This window comes from Chanos chanos, chromosome 4 (genome assembly GCF_902362185.1).
Source record: "Chanos chanos chromosome 4, fChaCha1.1, whole genome shotgun sequence".
NCBI lineage: Eukaryota > Metazoa > Chordata > Actinopteri > Gonorynchiformes > Chanidae > Chanos > Chanos chanos.
In genome coordinates, this window is record NC_044498.1 from 30,626,772 (window position 1) to 30,653,696 (window position 26,925).

The window sequence follows — 26,925 nt, forward strand, 5'->3', positions numbered from 1 at the left end:
AAGCAGATATTTTACAGTATCTCTCTATCTCTTTCTCTCTCAGACACACACCCACACGCTGTTACCTTGAGCTTGTTGTGTGAGGAAGGGGTGATCTCCTCAGAGAGCAGCAGTGATCTGATGTCATTTATGTCTTTCTCCATAACTTTCATCTCCATTTCAATGGCATCCACTTCCTGTCATTAAACAAATATAACTAATTATTAAACCCTAACAGTCTGTCTTTACACAAACATCACTCTTTATGAAACACTTACTCACTGTCATTACACAAATATCTTTCATTAAACAGTACCTTTATCAGTTTCCAATTATCATAGAGTTTCCAAACATCATGCTCTAATAATGCCAGTATCTACTACCAATCCCTCAATAACAGGTCAGTCATGTTGACCTAAGCTGACTAGCTTATTCAGATGACCTCATACAATGGTAAGTTAATTCAGATCAGTTGTATGAAGTTATATGAGGTGGTCTAAACAAGTTGCATGAGGTAATCTGAAAAAGTTAAACTTACACAAGGCTATATGAGGCTGTGTGAAGTTGTATGAGTCTGTATGAGGCTGTGTGAGGTTGTGTGAGTCTGTTTGAGGTTGCATGAGTTTGTATGAGGCTGTGTGAGGCTGTATGAAGTCATTACTGACAGCGGCGGCATGCTGTAGCTGGGCCAGAGGTCCTATGAAACTCTGCTGCATAGAAGCCACATGGTGATCGGCCTCACTCAGCTGCTCCTGTAAATCACTGGTCTCACACACAGTCGCCATTTCCTTCAGCACGCTCCCAAAGCCCTGCAAGGTGCCCCGGATCTGTGCCGAGTCATCCAGAACCATCTACAACACAAACATACAGAGAAAGTTTCACATACAGCCATGTAGGACATACGGAAACACACACACACACACACACACACACACACCCGTCTGACACTGAAGTGTACTACAGAGTTTATGATAAATGAGGTAAAGTCACAAAGAGGGTGAAACTCACGCTGAGTTCACTATTCCACCAGCAGGTGGCAGCACCAAGCTGAGTTCACAGTAAAGGTAAAGAATAACGATTGCTAATGAATTAATATGATTCATAATGACTTTCCCTGTACTGAATTGATCTCTCTTCACACATGACAGTCCTGTTCTGTCATGAGTGTTAACCTGTTATCAGTAAAATTATGAGTTTCCAGTCTCTTAAAGATGTTCAGCCGTGTGCTGGGTTCTTGGTAATTAATTCTGTAATCAGTTTAAACAGAACATACTCATGCTGTATTGAATTATTAAGGTTTGAACAAGAAAAATCTCAGCCTGACTAACTGAGCAGACAGAGCTTACCACCTGAGTATTGACATAAGTGATTGTGTGTGCAATACCTGAGTATTGACATGACTGTACGTGCATTATCTAAGTACTGACATGAGTGTGTGTGTGCAGTACTTGAGTATTGGTGTGAGTTTTTATGTAGTACCTGAGTATTGATTGAATGTGTTCATGTGTGTGTGTGTGTGCAGTACCTGCAGTGCATTCACGTGACTGTCCAGACACTTGGCGGTGGTGTATGTGCAGGGAGCAGTGAGCCAGGACTGAGCCTCTGTGAGCCAGGACTGAGAGCTACGCACCATCTCTTCATGCTCCTGCAGCCAGCCATGAATCTGCATCACACACACAGAGCACGCAGAGCAGAGAAAGAGAGAGAGAGAGAGTGTTCTGTTAGACGCTCTTGTGTCACTGTTCAAAGAATAAAATACTGTGACTCATCATCATTTAAACTTGAAAAGTAATTGTAATCTATGTAATCCAACAAACAAAATTTTACTTGCATCAAAAAACTGTCTTGTGTGACTGTGCAGAGGGGTAATTGTACACACCTTGCTGAGGAGGGCGGTCCTTTGCTCCGCCTGCTTGGCGAGGCGTGTGTAGAGCTCCTTTGTGTCTGACAGCCTCTCTGTGAGGGCCCGTGACTCCTCTGAGTGCTCCTCACTGAGATCCTGCACCTCCACCTCCAACGCAGCCAGGCGAGAGTGTAGCATATCCAACTCATCCCACACCAGCTGCACAGACGCCCATGAAACACAGGCACACACACACACACACACATACACATGCATACACACACACACGGAAAAAGTCAATGCAAAAAGCATGTTATTACAGACACATTCAGAAAATACACAATGACATCATTAAAGGACATTTTTCAGTGGTCAAATAACACACACTGCTACATGATATGACTTGACAGTATAAAACACAAAATGTTTACTGTGCTTTTCTTGACTTCAGATGAACACTGTTCCGAGGACAGTGGGAGAAAGTCTCACCTTCTGTGTCTTTTCTGCCTCACTGACAGTGGGGCTCCTCTGCTCCATTCTGCTCCGCACGGATCCCAGACTGGCTCTTAGTTCTGACACTTTCCCTTCCAGTCTGTGGATTGGACCACTCCTCTCCACGGCCTCCTCCACCTGCCACATAAGAGAGAGCGAGAAAGGATTTTCTACAAATGTCACAAATTAGACAGAATTATTATTATTATTATTATTATTATTATTATTATTATTATTATTATTATTATTATTATTTCTTCTCCTCACCACTTTTTTTCTCTTCTAAACAGTTTTCAGACTAGACAAATGAAACTTGGCATGTATTTCAGTGCCATAATTAATGTAAAGACTTACAAGTCAAACTCTTTAAATTTTTGCACAGTGGACACTTTTTAACCTAAATTTTCTTTTTCTGTGGTAAAACATTCAGAAATCCAAACATCATGCTCCCACACCTGCAGTTCATGTCACGGGAGTCTCTACTGGCTCCTCAACATGCCTATCCCATCCCTTCGTCTCTATATCGTCTTCTCTTACCGCTTACCCTCTCTCCCTTCTCCCACCCTGTCTCACCCTGTCTCGCCCTGTCCCTATCCTCTCTCTTCCATCTCAGTCTAAATTCCACGTAAAATTTTACCTCTTCCTCGAGTTCCTGCAGTGTGTGTAAAACTTCCTGCAGCGGTCCCTCTATCTCCACGGGAACCAGAGCGTACAGGTCTGAGTACTTCATCCTCAGACCTTCCATGATGCGCTGTAGAATGGCCTTCTGGGAGCACAGCTCAGAGTGAACCTCCTAAAGGTGGGGGGTAAGAGAAGCAAAGACTTTCTCAGTTGTTTGTGCCAATACTAACAAACACACATATTAAGCCTCCTTGTGTAAAAGCAGCTGACCGAGGAAAAGCCTGATAAAAGTGTCATTTCCTGGGTGCACTTGCATCTAAAGAACCAAACAGGTAGAGGAAAAAGTTAAACTGATTAAATAAATGTATGTTTTGCTTGGTATTCTGCCTGTATTGGAAATCACTTTGGATAAAAGCATCTGCAAAATGAATAAATAGATGTAAATTATTGGATCTGAAACAAGCGAGTCAGTTCATCAGCGTTAAAACACCAGCGTAACAGAAGAATAGCCTACATTCCACAGCTCATGATTCCCTGGTTTTCATTCTTTTATCTGTTATTTCTTCTTAAATGCAAAATATGATCAAAACTGCACATTATTTTATTTAAATTGATCTGTATCTGCCTGTTTCTCATGTGACAAACATGATCCAGTTTTTAAAAGATGTCACTAATATCACTTATTTTAAGAATGTAACTGTTAATCTAACTGTTAAAACCTTCTCCAAGATCTTAATCACTGAAAAATTTAACTTATTTTACTGAAAACATAACCAAAGTTCAATCTATCCAATATAACTTGTCCATTTCAACAGGCTTGTCCCCTGAATTATTAATCATTATATAAATAATTATCACATATAAGTCAGCAAAATCAGTTACAAATATTAAAACATACATAATATTAACATTAAAACAGTAATATTAAACGGATATCCCCTAGATGGTTAACACAGTACAAGCTGCGCAGAAACAAAGACTTACATTCACAAGTTTGGAGATAAAAAAAAAAAGTCAGCGAAGTGCCTCTCTCAAACAGTGTCTAGTACTGATCTCTCACACCCTAATAAAACTTTCACCTTATTAACTATCTTAACCATCAACCGTCAGAGTCCGCTCATTAGCCCTTCAGGTTCAGACTTAAGATCCTTAGTGTTGTCCATGCTGGAAGACTGATACAGTTAACTGTACTCTCAGTTTTTTCCCTCTGCAACTAGCATCGGACCTCTTCAGCTTTCAGAGACAAACAGCAAGCCATTCAAATTCTAATGCGACATTTGAGACTGAAACTCAGGAAAGAGAAACAAAAAAGGTAAAGCAGAGCGGTGAAGCTAGCTTTTCAAAAGTTAAAAAGGATCATATTAGACAGTTCTACATATACACATTCACACAACGTACTTGGGAACCTGCAGGGTACATGGTGTCTGTGTGTGTGAGTGAGTGTGTGTGTGAGATACGATAATCTCAACATTGCTCTGACCTAAAAGAGGGAGGGAAAAATGATGTGAATGGCAAAATGGTCTGAGAACACTAGATCGGCATCAGCGTTTTGCCCACAACATAAACAATGTCATTTCTCACAGTTTTTATTTTTATGGATGATAGAGAGGGGGGGGGAGCGTGAGACAGAGACAAGAGAGGGAGAGAGAGAGAGAGAGAGAGAGAGAAAATGAGTTTGTGTCTAGAAGAGTAGTCCCTGATTAAAACCTGAACAGGTTTTCAGATGCAAATGTTTGAGATGAGTCAGTGCCATTTATCTGTGCTTTGTCAGACTCAGGGGTTAGTCACTCATGACACTCATTAAAACGATGTTTAAGTGCCAGTAAGAGAAACATCTGAACATTCACTTGTGTCATGGACCAGTGACTGATGCAAAGCCTCTTTAGCACAGCTTTAACACTGAGGCATTTGAGGATGGATACATAACAGAGAATGTGAAGTTATGTCAGGACTGTCAGTGGAGATGATCCTAGTTGGGTTTCGCTCAGGACAAACGACACATTGTTTGAGCCTCATTATCCCTCTCAGCCCCCACCTACCAAAACCCCCTCATTACTGCGGCACTACCCCTGCTTTCTGTGGGAAGGAGCTGATTCCCAATTGAGAGGGCACAACAGTCAGTTTTACAAACACGGTTTTCAACAAAAATCTTCTTTCCAAAGAGAGCATCTAATTTTATCACAAGAAAAGAGTTCTGAACCATAAAGTCTACCCTTCTTGAGTATAAAAAAATGACACAAGAGTACACTCAATATTTTGGCAAATTCATGTTGTGTCATGACCACGGTAAGAATCACTGTAAATTTACCCACTGGCTACATTTGAAAAATAATGTGCTTTCCAAGAAATAAAACCTATTTAAAAAGCATGCACTATGATGTCTCTTAGATTTCTTTAAATCTAATCTAATCTAATCTAATCTGCCAATTTAAGTGTTCACTTAGACGGTTTGTTTTTAATCCTATTCATTTCTAAGAATAACTGTCATCATGATTCAAGCACAGCACTGAGGACAGAGTTCTCAGAGTTCTCTCACCTGGATTTCTTTTGAGCTAGAAGCTTCGTCCAGCGTTGACAGGAGTGTTACAGTCGCCGTCAGCCACTCCCTGATACCCTGTAGCTCCTGCCGCACCTTCTCTCTCGCTTCCATCTCTGAACGAGTTGTCTTACACCCTTGCACACTCTGCTGCTTCAGGCTGATGGAAAGAAAGAAAAGTGATTAGAGCTAAAGCCATCCTCCATCTGAATGATCCCGCAGAGAGATCCCAGGTCCAAAACATTATGTGGTTAAAAGAAATTATCGCAGCACACTGAGGAAAACAGGGCATGATGGGTTAGAAACATCCTCAGTCCAACAAAGACTATCAGATGGATCAGATGAATCAGATGCCTCAGGAAAAAAAAAAAAAAACTGACCTCATTTTTGACTTTGTATACAATATCAAATTTTGCCAAATGAGTTCTTTGAAAATCATAATAACCTCCATATTTTGTTATAACAACTCATTTAGGTCCATACACAGCAGTGCAAAAGCATGCATTTGACTGTGTATTCTTCCTGAAAAGGAATGTTGGGGTACTCTGCCAGTCTGGTTTTCCCAACATGCCCAGTGAAGTGTAAAGCATATGGAGGGTGCAGGGAGTTGAAGTTCTTTAAAAGCATTACTATTAAGAGACTTACTCACTGGCTAAATTTAAAACACATCTAAAAGGTATTGTAGTGTATGATAATAAGCAATTGTAGCAGTGTTAATTGCAGCCAGTGGAACAAAGACTAAAGCAACACAGACATGCTATATACAATCTGTTGAGCTAAAACTTGTTGGGGGTAAGAACCAGGAAAGTGACACATTTAGTCAGCCTTGACCTCTGACCTGTGGTACCGCTCCTGCATGGCCTGCAACTGTTGGCAGAGTAGAACAGATGGAGCTTGCTCCAGGTGGGTGGGGATTCCCAGTAACCTGGCGACCCGAAGCTCAAGAGCAGAGAGGGCGCGTTGTTCACAGTCCAGTCTGTCCTGGTACTGGGCCCAGTATTGGAGCTGCTCCTGAAGTTCCTCCTCCAAGGCCTTCTCTTTACATCCTTCAGGCAGCTCTGCCTCCATCTGCTCCAAAATGATGGACGACCGCTCCACCTGAGAGACAAGTATTTATGTCATAGAATCACAAACAAATTGTGTCATAAATGCCCTTTAAAACATATAACTAAACTGGATTTGAACAAACTGGACTGCCTGAACATGGGTGTTGTACAGAACACAAATAGCTTGATTTGAATTAGTCCGTAGCAGAGCCAGTTTTTCAACAGCTAGACAGCTAGAGTTTTCATGTGACTTACACTTTTTGTAATGTCGCTCCATTCTTGTTCTCTTTGCTCTGAATGTTTGTAAAGATCCTGTGAAAAGCACCGTAATCTCTCCACCTGGACCCATTGGGCCCTGGCCGCAATATCCCTGTTGGCACGGCAACCCTGATTTGGACACCACTCTCTCAGCTGTTTTAGTTTTTCTAGCAGGTAGCTCACGTCCTTGACTAAAGCCTTATCATTGGAAAAGAGGGAAGAGGAAAGGACAACCTCGGTGTGAGCGCATCAATGGAGTATCAGAGTAAAGTGCTGATCCCTTTTAAACATTTATTTTGCATATTGTGGATTATTATTGGTCCTTTACCTTTAGTTTCTTTTGCTGTTCAATGCAATCTGTATGTGAGGTAATCTTGAAAGAGGCACATTCAGAGAGTGTTGTCTCCATGTCCCTGATGCACTGGCAAAAGTCTTCATAGCGTTTCCGTGAGGTTCTCTGACAGTCAACACACCTAACAGGAACCAGACAAGACGAAAGATCAGCTAAAACCAAGAAAAGTATGAACCACCACACAAAAGGAACTCCTAATCCAGGTGGACTCATTGCTAACATTTAGCATCTTAAAGCAGTCTGTAAAACAGTTTTTGTGGCCAAAAAAAAGAGAAAGCAAAATGCACATCTGAGAAATAACTCCTTGTACCTCTGCAGAGCCTCCAGTCTAAACTGGGCCTGTCCTTTCAGTGTGGACAGCTGCACTATAAGCTGACTTAGAATGAAACTGTGCAGACGCTGCACTTTCTGCAAGGAGAAAAAGGGGTGATCTGGGATTATATTCTGGAGCTGGGTGACATGGGACTGGAATTCTGTGTCCAGTCTTGACCAAGCCTCTTGGGTGTCCTTCAGTCTCTCTGAACAGCTTCTGGCAGAGCACAAGGATGGAAGGAGCATCAACGCTGCTCCCTGAAGGAAATGGATGGCACCAGCCACTTCGGAGATGTAATTCCTCAACAGTTTCTTTGCCTCAGATAGGCTCTCCTTGGAAGAATAAATCAGTGCGAATGAATTAAAGTACTGCACGTTTTAAGAGAGGCTAGTTATGAATAAATTAAAACAAAATCAAACAAAAATAGTGTGCGTGATAAAACTGCGGATGAATTCACTAAATGTCAAATACGATTTTGACCAAAACACTATGTATATTATGGCACATTAAGACATGCATGCTCTGAAACAGTATTTGAGTAGCACAATTAATAACAGGGTCCAAAAAGCTGAAACAATACGAACTAGGCTTGGGCGGTATCAATTTTTTCATACCATCATACCTTCCGTACATTTCACCGTGGTATACTGTATATATGACGGTATTTGTGTAAAAAAAAAAAAAAAAACTGAGCTGCTGGTGATAGCAGTCAGAGAAGTCATTCACAGTGTTAGAGCAGTCTTATGTGATATCGCTCGGAAGCATAAAATGCCGAGATGAGCAGGCTAATATAATTAAGACATTAATTTAAAGAAAACCCAGGAATATGTCACAGCCCATTCTTTACTAAAAGAACATTTTCCTTTCTTTGTGGCCATGATATCACCTGGTAGCTTATCTTCATATCTGCAGAGCTTGTTTAAGTTTGTTTCTTGTGACATATCCGTGCAGTTCACTGGCCGCATGTCTACACAGTTTGACTGACAGCTGTCACAGCCTCTTGATGACCATCTTCACTGCTCTCTTCTATTGGATGGAAGAAGGCCATTGGATGAAAGCCAGGTTTTTAGAAAAGCTTTGCTAGGTTGCATTTTTATGAGGCAGGTCGGTGCTTTTGACTTAGCGCTGTTAAGTAGAGTAGACACTATGCATAAGCGTAAGCGGCTCATGTGCCGGATCCATGTGTTCTTATTTCTGACAATTAGAAATGAAATGACCAATGAAAAAGCGGGACATTATCTCAGTATGCGGAATGCGGGAGGAAGGGTCAAAATGCTGTGCAGTACAACGCAAAAAGCGGGACGCCTGGCCACCCTGCCTCAGTACAACATCTCCATATCAGTTTAATAGAAAGAGGAACGTCTTTGTTTTTGACGGTATTGAAAATTATACCTTTGGGATTTCTAAATACCCCGGTATACCATAATACCTTGATACCGCCCAATCCTAATACAAACTTACCATTCGTTGGTCAATCTTATTCAAGATGATTTTCTTCATGTCCACTAGGTCTTTGAACTCATGTTGCTTCTCTTCATACCCAACTACTCTCTTGTTTCTCATGATTTCAAGTACATGTAATCTAGATTCAACGTCTCTCCTGAGACTCTTATACTTCATGAGTTCTTTATCAATGACTTCCTCCCTCAAGTCAATCTTACATGGCTTGTCCAGTGTTTGGTTGGCCTGCTTGAGGAACTTGCCCAGAATTTTACATTGTGAGGCATAATGAACCCCTTTAAGAAGGTCCCATTCCACGATATGGAGGTTATTTTGGATAGCCATCTCCCAGGTCTTCAGTCTGTCTAGAGTCTCCCTGAGCCTCTGCTGTTCAGCACTCAGCTCAGATGGGTAAAGATCTTGGGAGATGTTCTGAAGCTCATCTTTAGTCCTCTCACACAGATGCATAATCAGAAGGATTTGATTCAGGAGGACTTGGCAAGTCCTGTAGCGCTCCTCTTTGCTAAAGCTTTCATCTTTAGTCCGTGGAACTTGGGCCTCAAGATTTTCCCTCTGGTTCTTCAAAGACTGCCTCAAGCTCAGGTACCTCTCGTGTTTTTGTGCTCGCCAGTCCAAAGCATTCATTCTGCGGTGTAATTCAGCAATCATAGAAAGCAGCGCTTTCCTCTTGTCCTCTCCACAGGGATGAAGTTGTTCCACCTGACATTTCTGCTCTATAATCGTGTGTTTGAACTGCTCTGTATCTGACAGAGAGACTCTGGTAACAGGGAATCTATACTTTTTCAGATCCACCAGCATTTGTCTTAAGCTCTTCTCAAGCGAAGTGATTTTCTTCTGAGAAGAGTCCTTATTATGTAGAAATTCCATTATCTCACGGTTACAGGCTTTCTCACGTGTGATGATTCCTTTAATGTCCTCCCGTAGCTTAATGAGCTTTTCATTAAGTAGGCAATTTTCCAAGATAGTGAGTTCTATTGCCATATCCCTACTCTTCATCAAGAGTGCCTCAGTGAATGCAGCATGTTCCTCTGCTTTGCCCAGTGTCTCCTGGACCTCATATAACCTCCTGTCCAGATCTTTGGCTCTCAGGCTTTCAATGTCCTCTCTTCTCAGAGCCTCCTTCTGGAGATACCCCACTACCCAGGACTTGACATCCGCCATCTGCTCTGACAACTTTTCCCTCATCTGGAGACCAGATTCCTTTTCATGAAGAGCCCGGGCAAGTTTTTCCGAGGTTGACTTGGAGAGCCCCTTGAGATTCTCAAGAGATGATGTTACCAAGGGAACGTCGGCTTCGTCCAGCTCTGGGATAAGCTCCGTAACTTCTTCCACCAAAGCCTCCAGCTGAGTTTGTTTAGAGCTAATTTCTGATTGCACCTTTTTCAGGTCTTTGACCTGCCGGTGCACCTCCTCTGGAAGCAGAGCAACCTTCTTCCGTCTACCCTCTATGTCACTCTCTGTCTGCTTGGCCCAGGCCAGGGCATCTGTCAGCACTTTCACTATCTTACCCATTGTTGGGTTCTTACATTTAGGCATTTTGGTTGCAATTCGCTCCCCTAACATGTCAAGCTTATCTTTGACATTTTGAAGGCCTTGCTCTATATTGGCTTGCTCTGTCTTCCACTGACCAGCCTGAGCCACAGCTTCTGAGCTTTGCTGTAGGTGGAGGTAGCATTGCTGAGCAGCAGTGAGGTCAGCTGCAAGACTTATGGACTGTTGGGCCTTCTGACGATCCCAAGATTCTGGATCTATCTGATCTAGACCCTGACTGAGGGCATCCAGGTCGTCCGACAGAGCATTGGTCTCCTGGAGGAGGTGTGCACTCTCTGTGGCATAAGCCTTGACAAGATGGAGGGCCTTCTCGATTGATCTCTGCAGCGCCCTCCATTCTTCCTGCAAGCTGTTCTGTTGAGTCTGTGCAGCCATTCTGTCTGACTGACTGAGGTAAGGTGACAGCAAGGCATGTGTCTGAATGAGCTGACCCAGAACATTCCTCTCCTGCTCCATGTCTCTTAGTAATGACTGCAGTTTCTCCTCATCAACAAAACAGCTCTCAATGGGAGATCTGTAGATATTTATAGAGCACAGTCATGACACATACCAAGTGGGAAAACAATGCCTGCAATACATAAAGAAGTTTTGAACCTTCTGTTTCTTTCGGATTTTTGTGTATGAACAATATTTAATATGAAAGCTATATAAACTGATTTGTTGTTTTGAAGTCACATTAATGTTAAACATTTCTCTTATAGTAAGGCATGAGATGACAGATTTAGAGGGAGGACAGAAATAAGGTTTTCCATGATAACTTCATGATCACACTTTGACCGTGGGATGCTGTGTTTCCAAAGCTACCTAGGATCTGTAAACTAAGATCCAGAGAGACAAACCTGCAAGATTATTCTAGTCTTTCTGTTCTAACCTGCTCACATTCCTCTGTTTGAGGGAGAGCTCTGTATTAGCCAATTCAGTCACTGTCAATTAAAAAAAAGATTAATCAGGTGTTTGAAGTACAACATTATTCACTAACAATGTATTGATTTTGTATAATGGTAATTTATCAGTGAGTAGCCATCCAGATTCATTTTGCAAAAACAGCTAGAGTCATTAGTATGCTATACAAATAAGCAACATTGACTACGCAAAACTACACATATATAAGGCATAAGATCAAGGGTAGACTACATTTAGAAACCAGTTGTTATTTTGTCAGCTGTTGAAAGATTATATGTTTAACTTTGCTGTTTTGATTTCTATGGGGCACCATTTGTATATTTTACATGAATTTCTTTCTAAATGTTTAAAAAAGTGACAGTTGAAAGTTGTAGTGCATTTTTTAAAATTTGGCAGTGCTGAATGTGAAACAACTGAGCAGGAAAACAGAAGGTGCAACGTTTTACAAACGGCACCCCATAGATTTCACTATTGTGCCAGTAGTCCAAGTCCATCCTGGCACTGCAGACAAACACATACGAAAGTAGTAATGACATTGTTAGCACTCACGTCCTCAGTGTCTCAAACTCAGCAGTCAGCGTCTGCAGAGTATCTTTAACATTCTGAGTTTGTCTGGTGTAGTGAGAAACAAGCTGCAGCTGGGCCTCCTTGGACTGGACAGCAGCAGCAGCATCCCAGAGCACTGCTCTCCACCGCTTCGCTAGTTGCTGTGTGGCCTCAGGTTCTTGAATTGTGTCATGAGGGCTAACATCAGCATCACTTAGGTCTTGCTTGGAGAGTGCTGACACCTGTTTCTGAGCACTCTGCTTAAAATACTGAAATATAAAGTGAAAACAAACTTTGCCGTAGACATACAACTAGTTGAATATTATCTGCTCAAGCCACATACTCCATACACCGCTTATTTGTGTTGGATCGAAAAGCAGAGCTACAAAAATGTAGAAGAAGAAATGATTCCTTGCATCCCACCTCAGCTTCCTCCACTTGTCTGGCTGTATTTACAACACTGAGATCTGCTGGTTGGTTGTGACAACACAGTATGTTGAAAACCAGTCTGTTCAGCTGAGCCTCAAGATCAGGGAGTGAAGTATCCAGAGTCCATGGATCCTCACGAGATTTGTCCTGAAGTCACATGGTGTGAAGTGTGAGGTGATGTTTAAATAAAAATACAGGTTTAAACACTCATTTATTATCGAAAAACATGTTGTATGCACCAGGACTCAAATACATTTCTCCAAAAAAACAATCCATATTATTTCAAACTGATCATGCAGATTTCATGTAAAGTAAGCCCTTGCATTTAACTATGTTTTAAATACATATATAAAAGGTATAAACTGATAAAGGAATATATGTGTGTGTGTGTGTGCGTGTGTTTGTATTTATGTAAAATACATACACATAGATATACATATATACATGTGTAAATATATATCCCGGAGCGGCACGGTGGCGCAGTGGGTAGTGCTGTCGCCTCACAGCAAGAAGGTTTCGGGCTCGGTTCCCGGCCGGGTGGCCAGGGTCCTTTCTGTGTGGAGTTTGCATGTCTGTGTCTGCGTGGGTTTCCTCCGGGAGCTCTGGTTTCCTCCCACAGTCCAGAGACATGCAGGTTAGGTGAATTGGAGACACTAAATTGCCCTTAGGTATGAATGTGTGTGTGTGTCTGCCCTGCAATGGACCTGTCCAGGGTGTTTCCCCGCCTTTCGCCCTATGAGCGCGACCCTAATCAGGATAAGCAGCTTAGATAATGAGTGAATTTACACTGTTCGTACAGTGCCTCATATCATGTCACATTAAAAGTGAAGGTAAGACATCTGTTCTCCCTGTGACCCAGCACTTTTTGCTTTACCACACCTGATTCAACTTATCTACTGATTGCTTCAACCAGGTGCACTAATGCAAGGCATCAACCAATATGTGCAGTGCAGTGAAGTTCAGAAACACTGCTCAAAGCTTTACCTCCGAAAGGAAACTCTGCAGGTTTGTCTGAGTCAGTTGCTGGATCTCGGTGAAGATGTCCTGCATTGTGGGACCCAGGGGCTCTTCCTCTTCCTGGGGCAGGCTTTCAGTATGCCCATCACCAAAGGCAGTTTGAACACCTACAAGAGACTGGCTTGTACTTGAATCTTGAATACTGGAATCTACAGGCTCCTGTTGAGACAAAGCAAAATCAACATGTCAGCATGTCAGCACATGAGCAAGTTTATGCTACAACAAAACAAGACAAGCTGAGATTTTCAGTAGCCACAGACTCAAATCAAAATGCATGTTCAAACGTGTTCATTTTGGTAAGGAAGGAACGTTGAGAAATTAAGACTGCCAGAAATCTGTCCATAGTGAGCATCATGAAAATGGAGAAGGTCATGTTCCTAGTCTTGGGGTTGGAACAGCTGTGCCTGAGGAGGGCCTGATGTAAAGATTTCACTTTGAAACTTAAACTTCTTCTCTGCTATACATGCATACTGACTTAAATGTCCACTCAGCCGCTCTTAAAATTAGTGGAGTCAATATTCTGTTCATAGACAGAGTACCATGGGGCTGCCTGAGGTAACACACCATGTCACTGTCTTTCTCTGCTTTAGGAAATAGTGGCATTTAGATGTCCATCCATGTGTACGGCATATGATTAGAATGGTTACTGTGTTACTGCATGGCATTCCAGGACACCTGCTATGCACATGCAAAGCCCTCTTATTGTGTGAAAAACATGGATTAGGGGGTTACATCCAATACATGCATGACTTTTACAAGCATCCTCTCCATACCTTCACCACACTAGCTCCCTCTATCTGACTCAAATCTTCTGCAAGTGCTGTTGCCCTTACAGCAAAACCTTGTGCCACCTCAGGTTCATCTTGGTCAGTGAGTGATTTAATCTCAGCCTCCACTTTGTCTTCCTGTTTACTGATTGGTTGGCCATCAGATTCACTTTGTTTTAAATTTGCAGACATCTTACCAACATCAACCTTCTCCTTTCGTCTGACTGGTGGAGTTGGTTTGACCAAAATCTCCTCTTCTTTTACTGACATCTTTTCTATTTCGATTTTATTTTTGCTTTGCTGATTTGGGGATGTTGGTACTGATACATTTTCACCATCTACTCTGCTATCTTTTCGCCTCAGTGGTGGAGTTGGTTTAGCCATTGTTTCTTCAAGTTTTGGTTTAGGTTCTGCCGATGTTTTCTCACTCTCAGTTTTGCTGTCTCTTCTCCTAGTTGGTGGCATTGGCAAAACCATAGTTTCCTCTCCCACCAGAAGTCTGGAGTCAGCCACATCACCCTCAACGTGACTAGCCTTTCGTCTCATCGGTGGGGTTGGCTTTACAATAACATCCTCTGGTTTATATTTGTGTCTTCTTGCTGGAGGTGTTGGTTGGACCTCCCAAGTGGATAACATTTCACCTTCTCCCCTCCCCTTCTTTTGTCTTGCTGGTGGAGTTGGTTGGTCTTCAAGATTAACGGAAAACCTCTCATTTCCTGACATCTCTTTGCGTCGTCTGCTTGGCGGGGTTGGTAAGACCTTGGCTTGCTCTATTTGGGTTTCTAGACTTAATGACAACCCATTGCCCTCTTTCCCTTGTCTGGTCGGTGGAGTTGGTGAGGACTCATCCTCCGTCGACAGTGTTTTGTCAGCTAATGACATCCCCTTTGTCTCATCAATATCAAACTTTTGGTCCATTGCTTGTCCTTCCTCTCTCTGAGGCTCTGAAGCGAAGGCTGACAGTTTTACCCTTGAAATAGCAATGTTTCCTCCACCTTCTTCTGTAGTGTCTTCAGTGTAAAGAGAAATCTTCTCATTTGAGGAGTCTTTCTTTTGCCTGCTTGGTGGTACTGGCTTACTCTTTAGCATGTCCAATTTCTCCTTGGCTGTGAGTGGTTCTCTTTTCACATCTTCCCTCTCAGTTAGTGGTTCAGGGGTCTGAATATTAGAGTCTTTTTCCATCTGCTCCATACCACTTGCTTTCCTCTCACCCTCTGACTCTGCAGGTTCAGTTAAAGGTATGTCTGTTGCAACTGGTTGACTGGCAGATATGTCCAACCAAGGGATGTTAGCCTCAGTAGCAGTGTCTCTCGGTATGTCCTGCTCAGATGGCCTGTCTAAAATGATGTATCGACGTTGAATTTCACGAGGACCATTATCTGCTGTCACATTTTCTACACCCAGTGGTTCCACTCCTCCTCGAAGCCCCTGAGGGCCGTTATCTGTGGTCCAGGTTCCGATAGGTTGCGGTTCATATGGTCCGTTATCCCGAGAAAAGGTCCTTAAATCTCCAGTAGCTACATGTGTTTCAATGGGTTGGGCTGAAAGATTTTGAGAAGGCAGAGTTCTATTATTTTCTCCTTCGGTAGATACTGTCCGGTATAGTAGAGTGGGAGAAATCACTTTCTCGGCACTCTTAGCACCTCCATCAGCTCTGGCATCTGTCATCTCCTCTGGTAGTTCTTCAAGGTCTATCTCACTGAAATGGTCCTCATCGCTTATTTGTCCTTGTGCACTAAGTGGCGTTTGATGCCTCTCCTCTGTTATATAACTACTCTCTACAACAGCATCCTTCGAAGTTGAAGAGATCAGAGTTTCAGTATTCAGCTTGAATTCTGGCTGGAAGTATGAGCTATCATACCCCACAGTGCCAGCTGAGACAATTCGTGTTGTGTCACTATGTGTAGGACTCACTGTCTGACCACACTGCATGTGCACTGTGTCAGTATCCAAAAAGAGGGCAGTCACTTTCTTTTTTGATGGTGATTGTGTGTCTTCATTGTAATGGTTACCTTGAATGTCAGGTATATATGGGCACTTTTCTTGCGCATCTTCATGTCCACTTTGTGTCTCTGATAAGCTTTCCTTGTGTGAGGACTGGACAGGGAGGTCTTTACCACTATCTGGGGGAACTGTTGTATGATCAGTCCTTTCACAGACTGAGCCTATTCTCTGGACCTGTGGCTCTTGCCTCTCCTGGGCTTCAGTATCCACAGTGATCTTTACAACCCTCCACTCACTCTGTCCCTCATGCTCTTCAGAGACATTCACTGAAATGGGAGAGACACTGACCACTGTGGGTGGTCGGGGGGTCACTGTGGTTGGAAGTTCAATTGTCTGGAGTCCAGAGTCATAAGCCTCCAAAACTATCGCAGCTACGGGTTTAGCTCTGGTAGGTCTTTCTGCTTTTGGGGGAACCTCTGGACTGAATGAAACAGGAATTTGTGTAATAATGCTCTCAGAGGGTTGCATATATTCACTGTCCTCTATTTTAACAAAGCTCTCCACTGTCAGGGGAGATGGAGGAATATCTGATTGCTTTGACAGATCAGACTCAACCTTGCTGGTTGAAGGGGTCCCTTTAATTGGGCTTGGCCTTTCTTCATATACACTGGAAACCTAAAAATATTTGGAATTCCAAATAATGACTTAAATCAAGATCTCTACATTCATTTTGTTGTCAGGAATTTCAATGTGACAACACCGTAAGAACAATGTGTACTTTCCGTTTAAGAGCATAATGGATAAAGATTAACATGGTCAATTATTGTCTTACAAACAACACTACAAGACTTTGCCAATGTACCTGTGAGTAGACTGAGATTGGTTGCATTTCCACTGAGGATCTCAGGATCTCCTGCTTGTGCTTCTCAGCCAAGTCCTAATACAGAAAAAAACCTTATGACCTTCAAAAGAAAAGAGGTTTCTCAATGATGTATCGGTGTGCCGTTGAACAAATTTACCTCTGCCATGTGTTTGGAGTGTAAAGCAAAAATGGGTTTAATCAGTTAAATCAACTGTTCATGGAGTGGGTGCTTTAAAGTGAAGGACCTGAATTTGAGTCTTTACCTTGCCACAAAGATTTTACATATATGTTAGGGTTTAATTCCATGTTAACCGCACCTGTAGCTTCTGTTTGAGTTCACATGTGTGTGCATCCATCTCCTTTAGTGTGTGTATGCTGTCTCTGTCGAGCTTGGCTGCCAGCTCACATCCCAGGCAATCTCTCAGCTGGTGAGACAGCACCTCCTGCAGATCCTTCTGTAGTCTTGCACCATGCTCTAGCATATCCTGGCACAGCATAAGAACAGAAGGTTAGATTCGAGTAGATTTTACAGTAATTTTGGTCAATAAATTCTGCAGTCATATGCATGAAAACATTTCAATTCATTCTTAAATTATTATTAAAATGAATTCTCCAATTTCAGATCATCCACACACATTTACCCTCTTTTCTTCACATACTGATGAGTCTTTTTGGAAGTGCAGCATATTAGCTTACGCAATTATGAGGATTATGACAAACTAAACACTTGCACTCAAACATTAAATGCGAGTAAAACTGGATTCAATTTTGTATCCTGTGTAAAACTCTATTTGTCTATGAGTTTTCAGTCTTCTCACGAACCTGTATGGAGGACTTGGACTTGGTGAGAAGTTCTCTTTGAACTGACTGGTTCCAGTTTTGTAAAGCATGAAGAGACTCCCTGGCACACCTCACAATACTGTCAGCACAGCCATTCTGCCTATCCAACAGTTTGGACCTTAAACTGACACAGAGAATCAGACAAAAAAGATAATTCATATTCACAGCACGTTTCAGACAAAGAAAAGGTTAAGATTTATTATAGCACAATTTATGCATTCTGCTGATGTTCAGAGTAAAGGAGTAGGAGGACATAACAGGTCTCCCACCTGAACTATTTTTAATATAATCACTCTTCTGAAGGTTTGGGTACCTGCAGTACTGTTGTGTCACACTGTCCATGATAGAGATCACATTACCAGGCAGGTCTTCATCAGAAGGCACCATGTGAAGACCCTTACCTAGTTCACGAACTTTACCCTCTAAATCTTCAAGGGTCTTCTCACAAGACTGAGAGAAAACATAACAACATTTAGGTCTTTAGCTTTAGATCAACAAAACCAAGTCAATGGATTTATTAAAAATAAATAAAAAGAGTTTTACTGTAAAGAATGACATATGTTCTGGATTGTTCTTACCAACTAAAAAAAGTTGACAAAATGACAAAAATGCAGTATAAAATTGGCAATGTTTTGAGACAGTCTATCCAACACACACTCACTGTATCTGTTCTTCTTTGATTGAAAGAGGCAAAAGCTCAACTTGCGCAACAACCATGGACATGCTCAAATATTAAGGCTTACTGAATACCAGCAAGGATAGTGGAAATCAAGAAGAATTGAGGTCCAATTTCAACACAGCCAGTTATGGAGACAAGGAGGTAATTTATAGAAATTCAGTTGATTAATTTCTAAATCATCCTGTATGAACAGTTTTCAACAGAATTTCCAAACATCACTGAATTCCAGACACCTCGCTTATCAAATCCACACCCACATTACAGAAATACTATAATATATGGTACCTTGAAATGATGCCATCTCTCCTGCAGCTCACCAATGTTCCTCAGCCCTTCATCCAAGTCAAGTGAGTGGTCAGTGTCCCGGAGTTGTTTCTGGAGACCCTCTGCCAGCTCTCTGAAACCCTGTGCCCTGGTTCTTAGCCTGAGCTCCATGTCGGCCAGTCTGGCCTCACAAACAGCCAGTCTCTCACAAATCTCCGTCTTTGAAGCAGCACAGAGTTCATGGAGGTGGTTGACCTCTAGTGTCAGTGCGTCACGACCGCCAGGTGTACAGAACTTCAGCAGAGAGTCTTTGGCAGTGTTCAGCTCTTTCATCTCTCTCTCCTCCCGATCAGCAGTTTGGAGCAGGGCCTTGTGGAAGCAATGAAGATGGTACGTGAATGCTGGAGAGTAAAATGCATTACTATCACCTAGATAATGCTTACCACAGTTTTACAATTACAACAAAAAAAGTTAAATAAATAAATGAATGAATGAAAACTGTTGCTGCTATTATAGACTGGGTTATTTCAATTTTTAATCAATGCAGTGAGACAAGCTCAGTGCAGTGAGACAACCTTCAGAGTGTTGATGGCTCCTTGTAACGCCTGTCGGTCTGAAGGTAATGGTCCAAGACCTTTGACCTGCTCTGTTAGCCAATCCTGAGCCGCGTTGTGCTGCTCCACCAACTGAGTACAGAGTCTTTCTGCATGTATGCCCTCTTCCAGACACTCATAGGCCTCCTAAACACACAAACACACACACACACACACACAAACACACACACATGCACGCACAAGTACACATACACACACCGCACCCACACCCACACACAGAGTCAACACATCGTCTTGCACATAAAGGTTAATTCTTTAAATAATTCCAACAATACCATACCATACTAATTCTTGTGAGACCATTACATGCATGCGCAGACACACACACACACACACTGTTGGACTTTCTTGTGATTTTACAAGTAAACGAATTGGACCAAAAACGAACCGGACTGCACTTGGAGAAAAGCTTTATTTGGTGGTGGTGGAATCTGGCAGCGTGTCTGCCTGCGCTGAAGCTTAACTCAGAGAACTGTTACCGTGATCGACCTTTTATACCACGAAGAAAACAGACAATAGTTACAACGTTGCTTGATGCAAATCAGAATCTAGGTGTTAATGCTAAAGTCCCCTTTCGTCTATGATGGCTGCCATTTGCCCATTACCGGTTGTATTTTGCCTTAATCAATTGCTCTTGGCTCCAACTGTAACGTGGCGCCAAAGGTGTGAAGCTTTCTCTGTATCTATGGTAATAAGACCATCAGGTTAAACATATCTCTTATCCTGAACCATGTCTGTTCAGATGTTACTATAATCTTACAACACACACACACATGCACACGCACACGCACACACATACATGCACACGCACACACGCGCACACACACACACACACACACACACACACACGCATATATTGATATAACCCACCTTAAGTTTGTTGAGTAGAACAGGAACGCACTCTTCCATGGCCGTCCAGGATGAGTCAGTCCAGCTCTGGTCACGGGTCAGCTGGTGCATCTCCCTGCCCTGGGCCCGCAGTGCTGAGAGTGTCGTGGTGAGTGATTTGGTGCGGTCCAATAGACTCTGGACCTGCTCCATCACATGCCTCCTCTCCCCCAGGCCAGGCCATGAGAACAGCTGAGGTAAGCCCGCCGCCTGCTGCTTCAGCCGGTCCAAACGGGCCTGGGTTTGCTGCCACTGGCATTGAGCGGACACCACGCGCTCCATCACGCTCCTCAGCTGACTGAGGATGAAGAAGCAAAGGAGATAACAGAAAATGTAAAGCTTTTCACATTCATAACCCCCGCTTTAATTCCAGACCTGAGAATCATAATGTTGCTAAGTACCTGAATGGATTTGGGTTAACATTATTACTATGAAGATGTTTTTACAATATAATGTGGCTCTTTTAATTATTTTATTCTTTTTATTATTTCTTTTGTTATTTATTATTGTCATTATTCCAGTTATATATCATAGTGTGTTATTACTACAGGCATTAAATTAGTGCTTTACGTGTGTAGTTCCTGTGAAGACTGTAACATGTCTCTCCACTCCTCCATTGCCTCTCTCAGTTTCTGAAAGAATGTGTGTTTCCTGTCCTCCTCCAGCTCCTCACATGCACACACACTCTCCACTCTCCTCTTAAGAGCTGCAAGTTTGGCATTTCCTTCTGGACGCAAGTTCAAGATTGCCTAAGGAACACATACAGAAAATAATTCAATCTCCATCACATATCGAGACCATCACCGACAGCTATGGCATACAAGCGGCCAAAAGACATGATCAACACTACAGACCTTGATCATTTGTTTCTACTGACACACTCTCAACATTTCAGGCCATATGAGGGGTTATATCCTGCATAAGCCCTAGCACATTTTCACTCATAAATGGACACAAGTTGGTAAAAACAACGGGCAGATCATTTTTTGAAAAGGTTTCTTTGAGGGTTTGACTTAAGTCAGCTGACTTGTCCTCATCACTTAAGGAAACCCTGGAAAGCTGTCTGCTTAAAACTGACTGTTCTCACTTAATCACCATTAAATCTTTCATCACTAAGGAACAACACCATTATAGTGAGGTTTCAAGAGTTAAAGTAAGCAATAACCAATACAGCCAGTTCATCTGTGGTGAATTTAAATTTCACTGGCTTTGTACTACACATGTCCTTTTAACACTTCTCACTCACCTGAGCCTGCATAAATCTCTCCTCAATCTGGTCCTTGTTTCCATGAGTGCTTTTGTCAATGCTGTCCAGTTTATGCCTCAGCTCTCTGATCCAGGATTGGGTGCTTTCCTCCATTGCCTGCAGTGCCTCCACCTCCCTGCAGAGGGAGTCCTCCAGCTCTGCCTGACTTTGCAGTTCCTGGGCGGCCAGCAGAACTGCACTCCACTCGTCCTCTATGTCTCTCACCATCTGCAATAATGCATGCCCACTGTTCTCGTCTAGCTGTTTGCTTTCACAGATGCTCTCCCCTTGTCTCATCAGAGCTTCAAGCTTTGACTCACCCTCAGGTTGCAAATTCAGAATAGCCTAGAGGACAAGAAAGATGTCAAATCAAAATGTAAGTTACTGTGGGTATACTAGGATCCCTAACATATCCCTAAAATATTAGGATTCTGGCACAGAGATGCTTACAAACGCCATGTCGGTAATCAAATCAGTCAAATCAAATGTCACATATTTCCTGTTTTGTAAGGGACACTCCCAGAGTACTGTTTCTGACCCCAATCTGCTTTATAAGAGTACTTCTCTTCTGTCTCTTCTGACATGACAGGATTATGGTTATCTGCTGATGTGAATGTGATACTATTCAAAGTGCAAACAGAATCTAAATAGGCTAACATATCACTAAAGGTTATCTAGTTATATCACATGATAACAGAATACTACAATAAATGAGCACTGCATGATAAAGTTTGATAAGATTATTGAAAAATGTCCTGCTCTCTTACATAAGCTCTCTGGAGCCTCTCCTGGACCCCAGTGTTCTTATCCATAGACTCCAGCCTCTGTTTCAGCTCTTTGACCCAGGCTTGAGTGCTCTCTCTCTGGTCTTGGAAGGCCTGTAGCTTCTTGCTGAAAGAGTCTTGAAGTTCCAGTTTGTTCCTCAGCTCTCGAGCATCCTGCTGGACTCTGCTCCACTCCTCCTCTGTCTCTCTGAGCACCTCCAGGAGTCTGTGTCTCCTACCCTCCTCAAGATGTTTGAGTTCGCAAATGTTACTGGCTTTCTTCCTCAAAGCAGCCAGTTTTGAGTCACCCTCAGGACACAGATTGAGAATGGCCTAGGAGATGACAAAAGTTAAAGAAATAAGGGCTTTGCATGTTCTTTGAAGTATCTTCTAGCACCTTCAAACCATGTTTCACTCGGAGAGTAACTTACAAAGCAACAGCATACACAGTTAGTACAGGCTAACACTAATTTGAATCAGAACCTGTTGAAACACAGGGCCCTAATCTTATCAAAAGACAAAAGTTAATTGCACATTTCGACTCTGACAATCTTTGTTCATCTTAAGTGCCAAACTAACTCATTAGAACATAAACAACAAACCTACATTTGTAACAACCCAGAGTTTTTGCGGACTGTAAACAAACTCTGAGGGTCTTTGTCCAGAGAGTCTAGCTCTGGCTTGAAAATGTACTAAAAACATCCTTTTAACACTTATCACTCACCTGTGCTTGCACAAAGCTCTCCTTAGTCGGGTCCTTGGTCCCATGAGTGCTTTTGTCAACACTGTCCAGTTTGCGCTTCAGCTCTCCGATCCAGGTTCGAGTAATCTCCTCCTGGAGTTGGTAAGCCTCCAGCTCCCTCCTGAGGGAGTCCTGGAGCTCTGCTTGACTCTGCAGCTCCTGTGCAGCCAGGAGAACTGCTTTCCACTCCTCCTCTATATCTTTCACCATCTGCAGGAGAGCATGTCTGCTCTTCTCCTCCAGCTGCTGATGTTCACCAAAACTCTCTGCTTTTCTCCTCAGAGCTGCCAGCTTTGACTTACCCTCATGATGTAAGTTCAAAACAACCTAAGAGATGCAAACAATGAGAGAGTACAGTCAGAACAGGTTTCTCTCTAAAACAACTTTTTTTGCATTGGCGGTTCAATTCCTCTGTCTAACCTGGGCTCTCCTCATTTTCTCCTGTATGTGAGGGTCTTTGTCCAGAGAGTCAAGACCATGCTTCAGTTCTCTCACCCAGGATCGAGTGCCCTCACCCTGGGCCTGGAAGGCCTGGAGTTCCTTTTTAAAGGAATCCTGGAGCTCGGCTTGGTTCTTATGGTCCTCGGCAGACTGCAGAACTCTTCTCCAGTCCCCCTCTGCGTCTCTGAGCTTCTGTAGGAGTGTGCACCTCTTATTTTCCTCAAGGAGTTCACATTCACAAACACTCTCCCCTCTCCTCCCGAGAGCAGCCAGTTTTGAGTCACCCTCAGCACGCAGTTTCAAAACGGCCTGGACGATTCAGATAGTCCAGACATACATGCAGTCAGAACATTCATATTTAAACAGCCACATCTGACAGACAGAACTGTTGATTTTCCAATTTGTAACTATTGGTGTTTGCTAGCTTTACCAAATTCCTAACATCTTTATGTCAGGAAAGAGTAGGAATAAATCACTCATATGAAACAAGTGACCAAACAAACATATCAAACTATAATATCAGTTTGTGATCCAAACAAATAGCTTTAAAACGGATAACTCCCCGAGGACCAACCTGTGCTCTGCTGAGCCTCTCCTGTATTTGAGTGTCTCTCCTCAGTGAATCCAGCCTTTGCTGCTGTTCTCTGATCCACATTTGGAGGCCCTCTTCCTCAGCTTGGAAGGCCTCCAGCTCCTCCTCCAGAGACCTGAGGGCTTGAGTCTGCTTCTCAAGGAAAGAACTGAGGCTGTGGAACTTCTCCAGCAAGATCTGACTATCTCTGAGCAAGGGTTCTCCTCTCAGACCGTGTTTCTTCACAGAGGACAGTAAACTGCTGAATGCCTCAGCTTGGCCACTGGGGATCAGAGAGAAAGAAACAGTCTTAGTTACAAACAGTTAACATCATCAATAAATTTAATTTAATAGTTGTATGACACTTAGCACTTGCATGGAGAATGGTTTATCATAATGCCCCATTTCACAAAATGAGTGAGAGACTAGGTGCACATGCAGTTGACCAGATTTATTGGAACAGGTAGTAAACCAGGAAACAAAGGTACAGGAACACAGAGCAGGAACAAGACAGACTCAAAGACTAAGTACAAATTTAGGACACTAAATGGCCATCAGAGAAGCTGTGAAAACCTGTAGGTGCCACAACGTCCTAACCAAAGCATTGTGGTGAATAAAGAGAAAAAAAATCTTGAAGAGTTTTCAATTAATTTCACACACTGACTGGAGCATAAGTACCTTTCCTGAAGAAAACTTTCATAAAGTTGTCTGATGTTTTCTCCCTGTTCAGACCGCCTTTCTCTGGGTTGAAGCCATTCCTTCAAATGGCTGTACTCTTCTTCTAACCTAAACACCAAGAGAAGCAATTACCAAACATTAAGAAATTAAGTTTCTGCTTGAAATAACGGATCGCTATATTTGGGCATTAACAGATAGTCAAAGTTGTCAGTACTTTTTCAGGTCATGAAGAATGTCTTCCAGTTTGCCATGCCTTCCCTGGCAGTGAGCTCTAAAGGTAGCCAGTTCACACTCCTGTTCCTGAAACCAGGGGGAGAAATTCAGAGAGTTCCCTGGAGTTGATTTCTCCTCTCTGCTCCTCTCTATTTTCTCCCTCAGCTGAGTCAGACGCCTCTCCCCTTCCTTAGAGGACAGAAAATTCTGGAAAACATACAGAAACCAGGTGATACCACCATTAGAGTTCAGATACCATGGTCCAGATGGAGTAACCCCTTTGTTAAACTATGCAGGTAGAGGATTTTTGTATGTGTTCTCCAGATGGTAGTGTACTATTGTAATGCAAAGGATTGTTACCATTCATACCATTGTTATCATTGATTATAACAAACATAACATGGATTTACAACCAAAAGAAATTAACATCTCAAGATACAGAGAAAATATCATTTTAACACTTCAAAAGCAGGCTATGAATTAAATAAAAGAATTGTCCAATAAATAATGAGAAAACTCAAATCAGTTGTTCAGGGTTTTGTTACGGTGTTTGCTTGGTTGCAGGGGATAGTGGGATGGTGAATGTTTCCAAACTTTATTCACAGGTAGCAGGCAAGGTGAATGCTTAGTAGTGATGATGGAGACAGATATAGAACATTTTAGTAGCAGAGAACAAGGGCACTGCTAAGAATTCTGTTGTCTAAATCTTTTTTGTGTGATATATTCATGATTACAAAACATTTTAGAACTGGAGATGCTGGTGTCTTTACCACTAGGGACTTGCGGGGCTACAATGACTGCGTCCTGCAATTCCCAAACAGACACATCATAATGGAACGCAGTTCAGTGTCAACCAGCCGCATACCTTAAGTTTCTGTATGGATGCCTCCACATCCTCTTTTCTCTCTGGGTTCTCAAAGCATTCGTTCACAGTCAGCTGCAGGTCCTGCAACCAGTCTTCAAATGACTGGCATTCATCTACCGAAAAATAGACAGAACCAGAGTCTTCACACTCAGTAAAATTATGACTAACACTCACGGGCTTTGGCTACTTTATTGTTATTTTGGTGCTTTATTTCTATTTTGGCAACAATGCAATAAAGGTATCCTGAAGACTAGCCTTGAGTCAAACTGTTGTTAAACAACAAATATGAATAGACCTTGTGGCAGTAGATTCTGTGTACCTTTGATGGACTGTTGGAACTCCTTCCTCCCATGCTCCCTCTGCTGATGAATGTCGTCTCGGGTCTTGGTGATTAAATCCTCCAGGTGTTGGCTCTCTCTGGTCAGAGCCTGCAGAGCTGCAGGTCCTGCCACACTGGACATCAGGCTGATCTCCTTCACTAGGGAGTCCAAGTGCTCCTCTTGCTCCAGCAGCTGCTCAGACAGTTCCTGCAAGGACACACAACATATCACATCCAATATCATCTGGATTACTTTAATGCGTTGTCAAGCAAAACATTTACTCCTTCAGAAAAGCCTGAAGAGCTGATGGAGCATCTGACCCTGGATATTTTCAGATATGGAGCTACACTGGAATGGTCCCACAGGGGACTTCAGCATTTTGTTTTTTGGGGGAGAGGTTTGTTTATTTGTTTTCACCATTACTGCAAATTACATTTAGATTTTCCAACCAACACGTGAAATCACACATCAGGTGCTTACCTATCACCACTTAGCCACCACTTCTGGCTAATCCCCCAATCAAATCCAAAAAATATTTGATAATTTGAAAGAGAAAAGTAAGACAAGGAAGAATGAAGGTTGTATATGATAATAAATAAATCACAGTAGAGTGTTTATGGTGACACCTGTAGCTGTTCTGAGCTCTGTCTGCTGACTGCTGAGTGGATGTTTCGGATAGACGACTGATGGCCGGCCATTCGCTGAGTTAGGTGAGCTCTCACAGTGAGCATCTCCTGAAACACGGCATTACAATCAGAGAAGAGTTCCTTCACCTGATCCATCTTCTTCCTCAATCCAGTCTCCATCACCTGTGTGAACAGGGCCATAAAGCCGATTTGTGTGTGTGTCGATTGTGTATGTGTGTATATGTGTGTGTGTG

The 26,925-nt window shown here is 42.6% G+C and overlaps 1 protein-coding gene across 1 annotated transcript in view; it reads right to left on the bottom strand.

The window, feature by feature from the left end:
• The window catches only part of syne2b (spectrin repeat containing, nuclear envelope 2b), a 126,934-nt gene that overhangs the window by 63,918 nt on the left and 36,091 nt on the right, over window positions 1–26,925 (bottom strand). Inside the window, 34 exon segments of the mRNA XM_030772229.1 lie at window positions 66–176; window positions 645–830; window positions 1,505–1,642; window positions 1,859–2,041; window positions 2,312–2,452; window positions 2,952–3,107; window positions 5,472–5,631; window positions 6,310–6,569; window positions 6,773–6,973; window positions 7,104–7,248; window positions 7,438–7,772; window positions 8,902–10,966; window positions 11,905–12,170; window positions 12,325–12,477; window positions 13,315–13,506; window positions 14,121–16,733; window positions 16,921–16,995; window positions 17,238–17,405; window positions 17,743–17,884; window positions 18,074–18,210; window positions 18,725–19,072; window positions 19,279–19,443; window positions 20,188–20,503; window positions 20,776–20,954; window positions 21,452–21,796; window positions 22,219–22,548; window positions 22,940–23,284; window positions 23,378–23,707; window positions 23,973–24,252; window positions 24,648–24,755; window positions 24,862–25,067; window positions 25,726–25,838; window positions 26,045–26,252; window positions 26,672–26,854. Coding sequence (XP_030628089.1) covers window positions 66–176; window positions 645–830; window positions 1,505–1,642; window positions 1,859–2,041; window positions 2,312–2,452; window positions 2,952–3,107; window positions 5,472–5,631; window positions 6,310–6,569; window positions 6,773–6,973; window positions 7,104–7,248; window positions 7,438–7,772; window positions 8,902–10,966; window positions 11,905–12,170; window positions 12,325–12,477; window positions 13,315–13,506; window positions 14,121–16,733; window positions 16,921–16,995; window positions 17,238–17,405; window positions 17,743–17,884; window positions 18,074–18,210; window positions 18,725–19,072; window positions 19,279–19,443; window positions 20,188–20,503; window positions 20,776–20,954; window positions 21,452–21,796; window positions 22,219–22,548; window positions 22,940–23,284; window positions 23,378–23,707; window positions 23,973–24,252; window positions 24,648–24,755; window positions 24,862–25,067; window positions 25,726–25,838; window positions 26,045–26,252; window positions 26,672–26,854 — 11,283 coding nt within the window.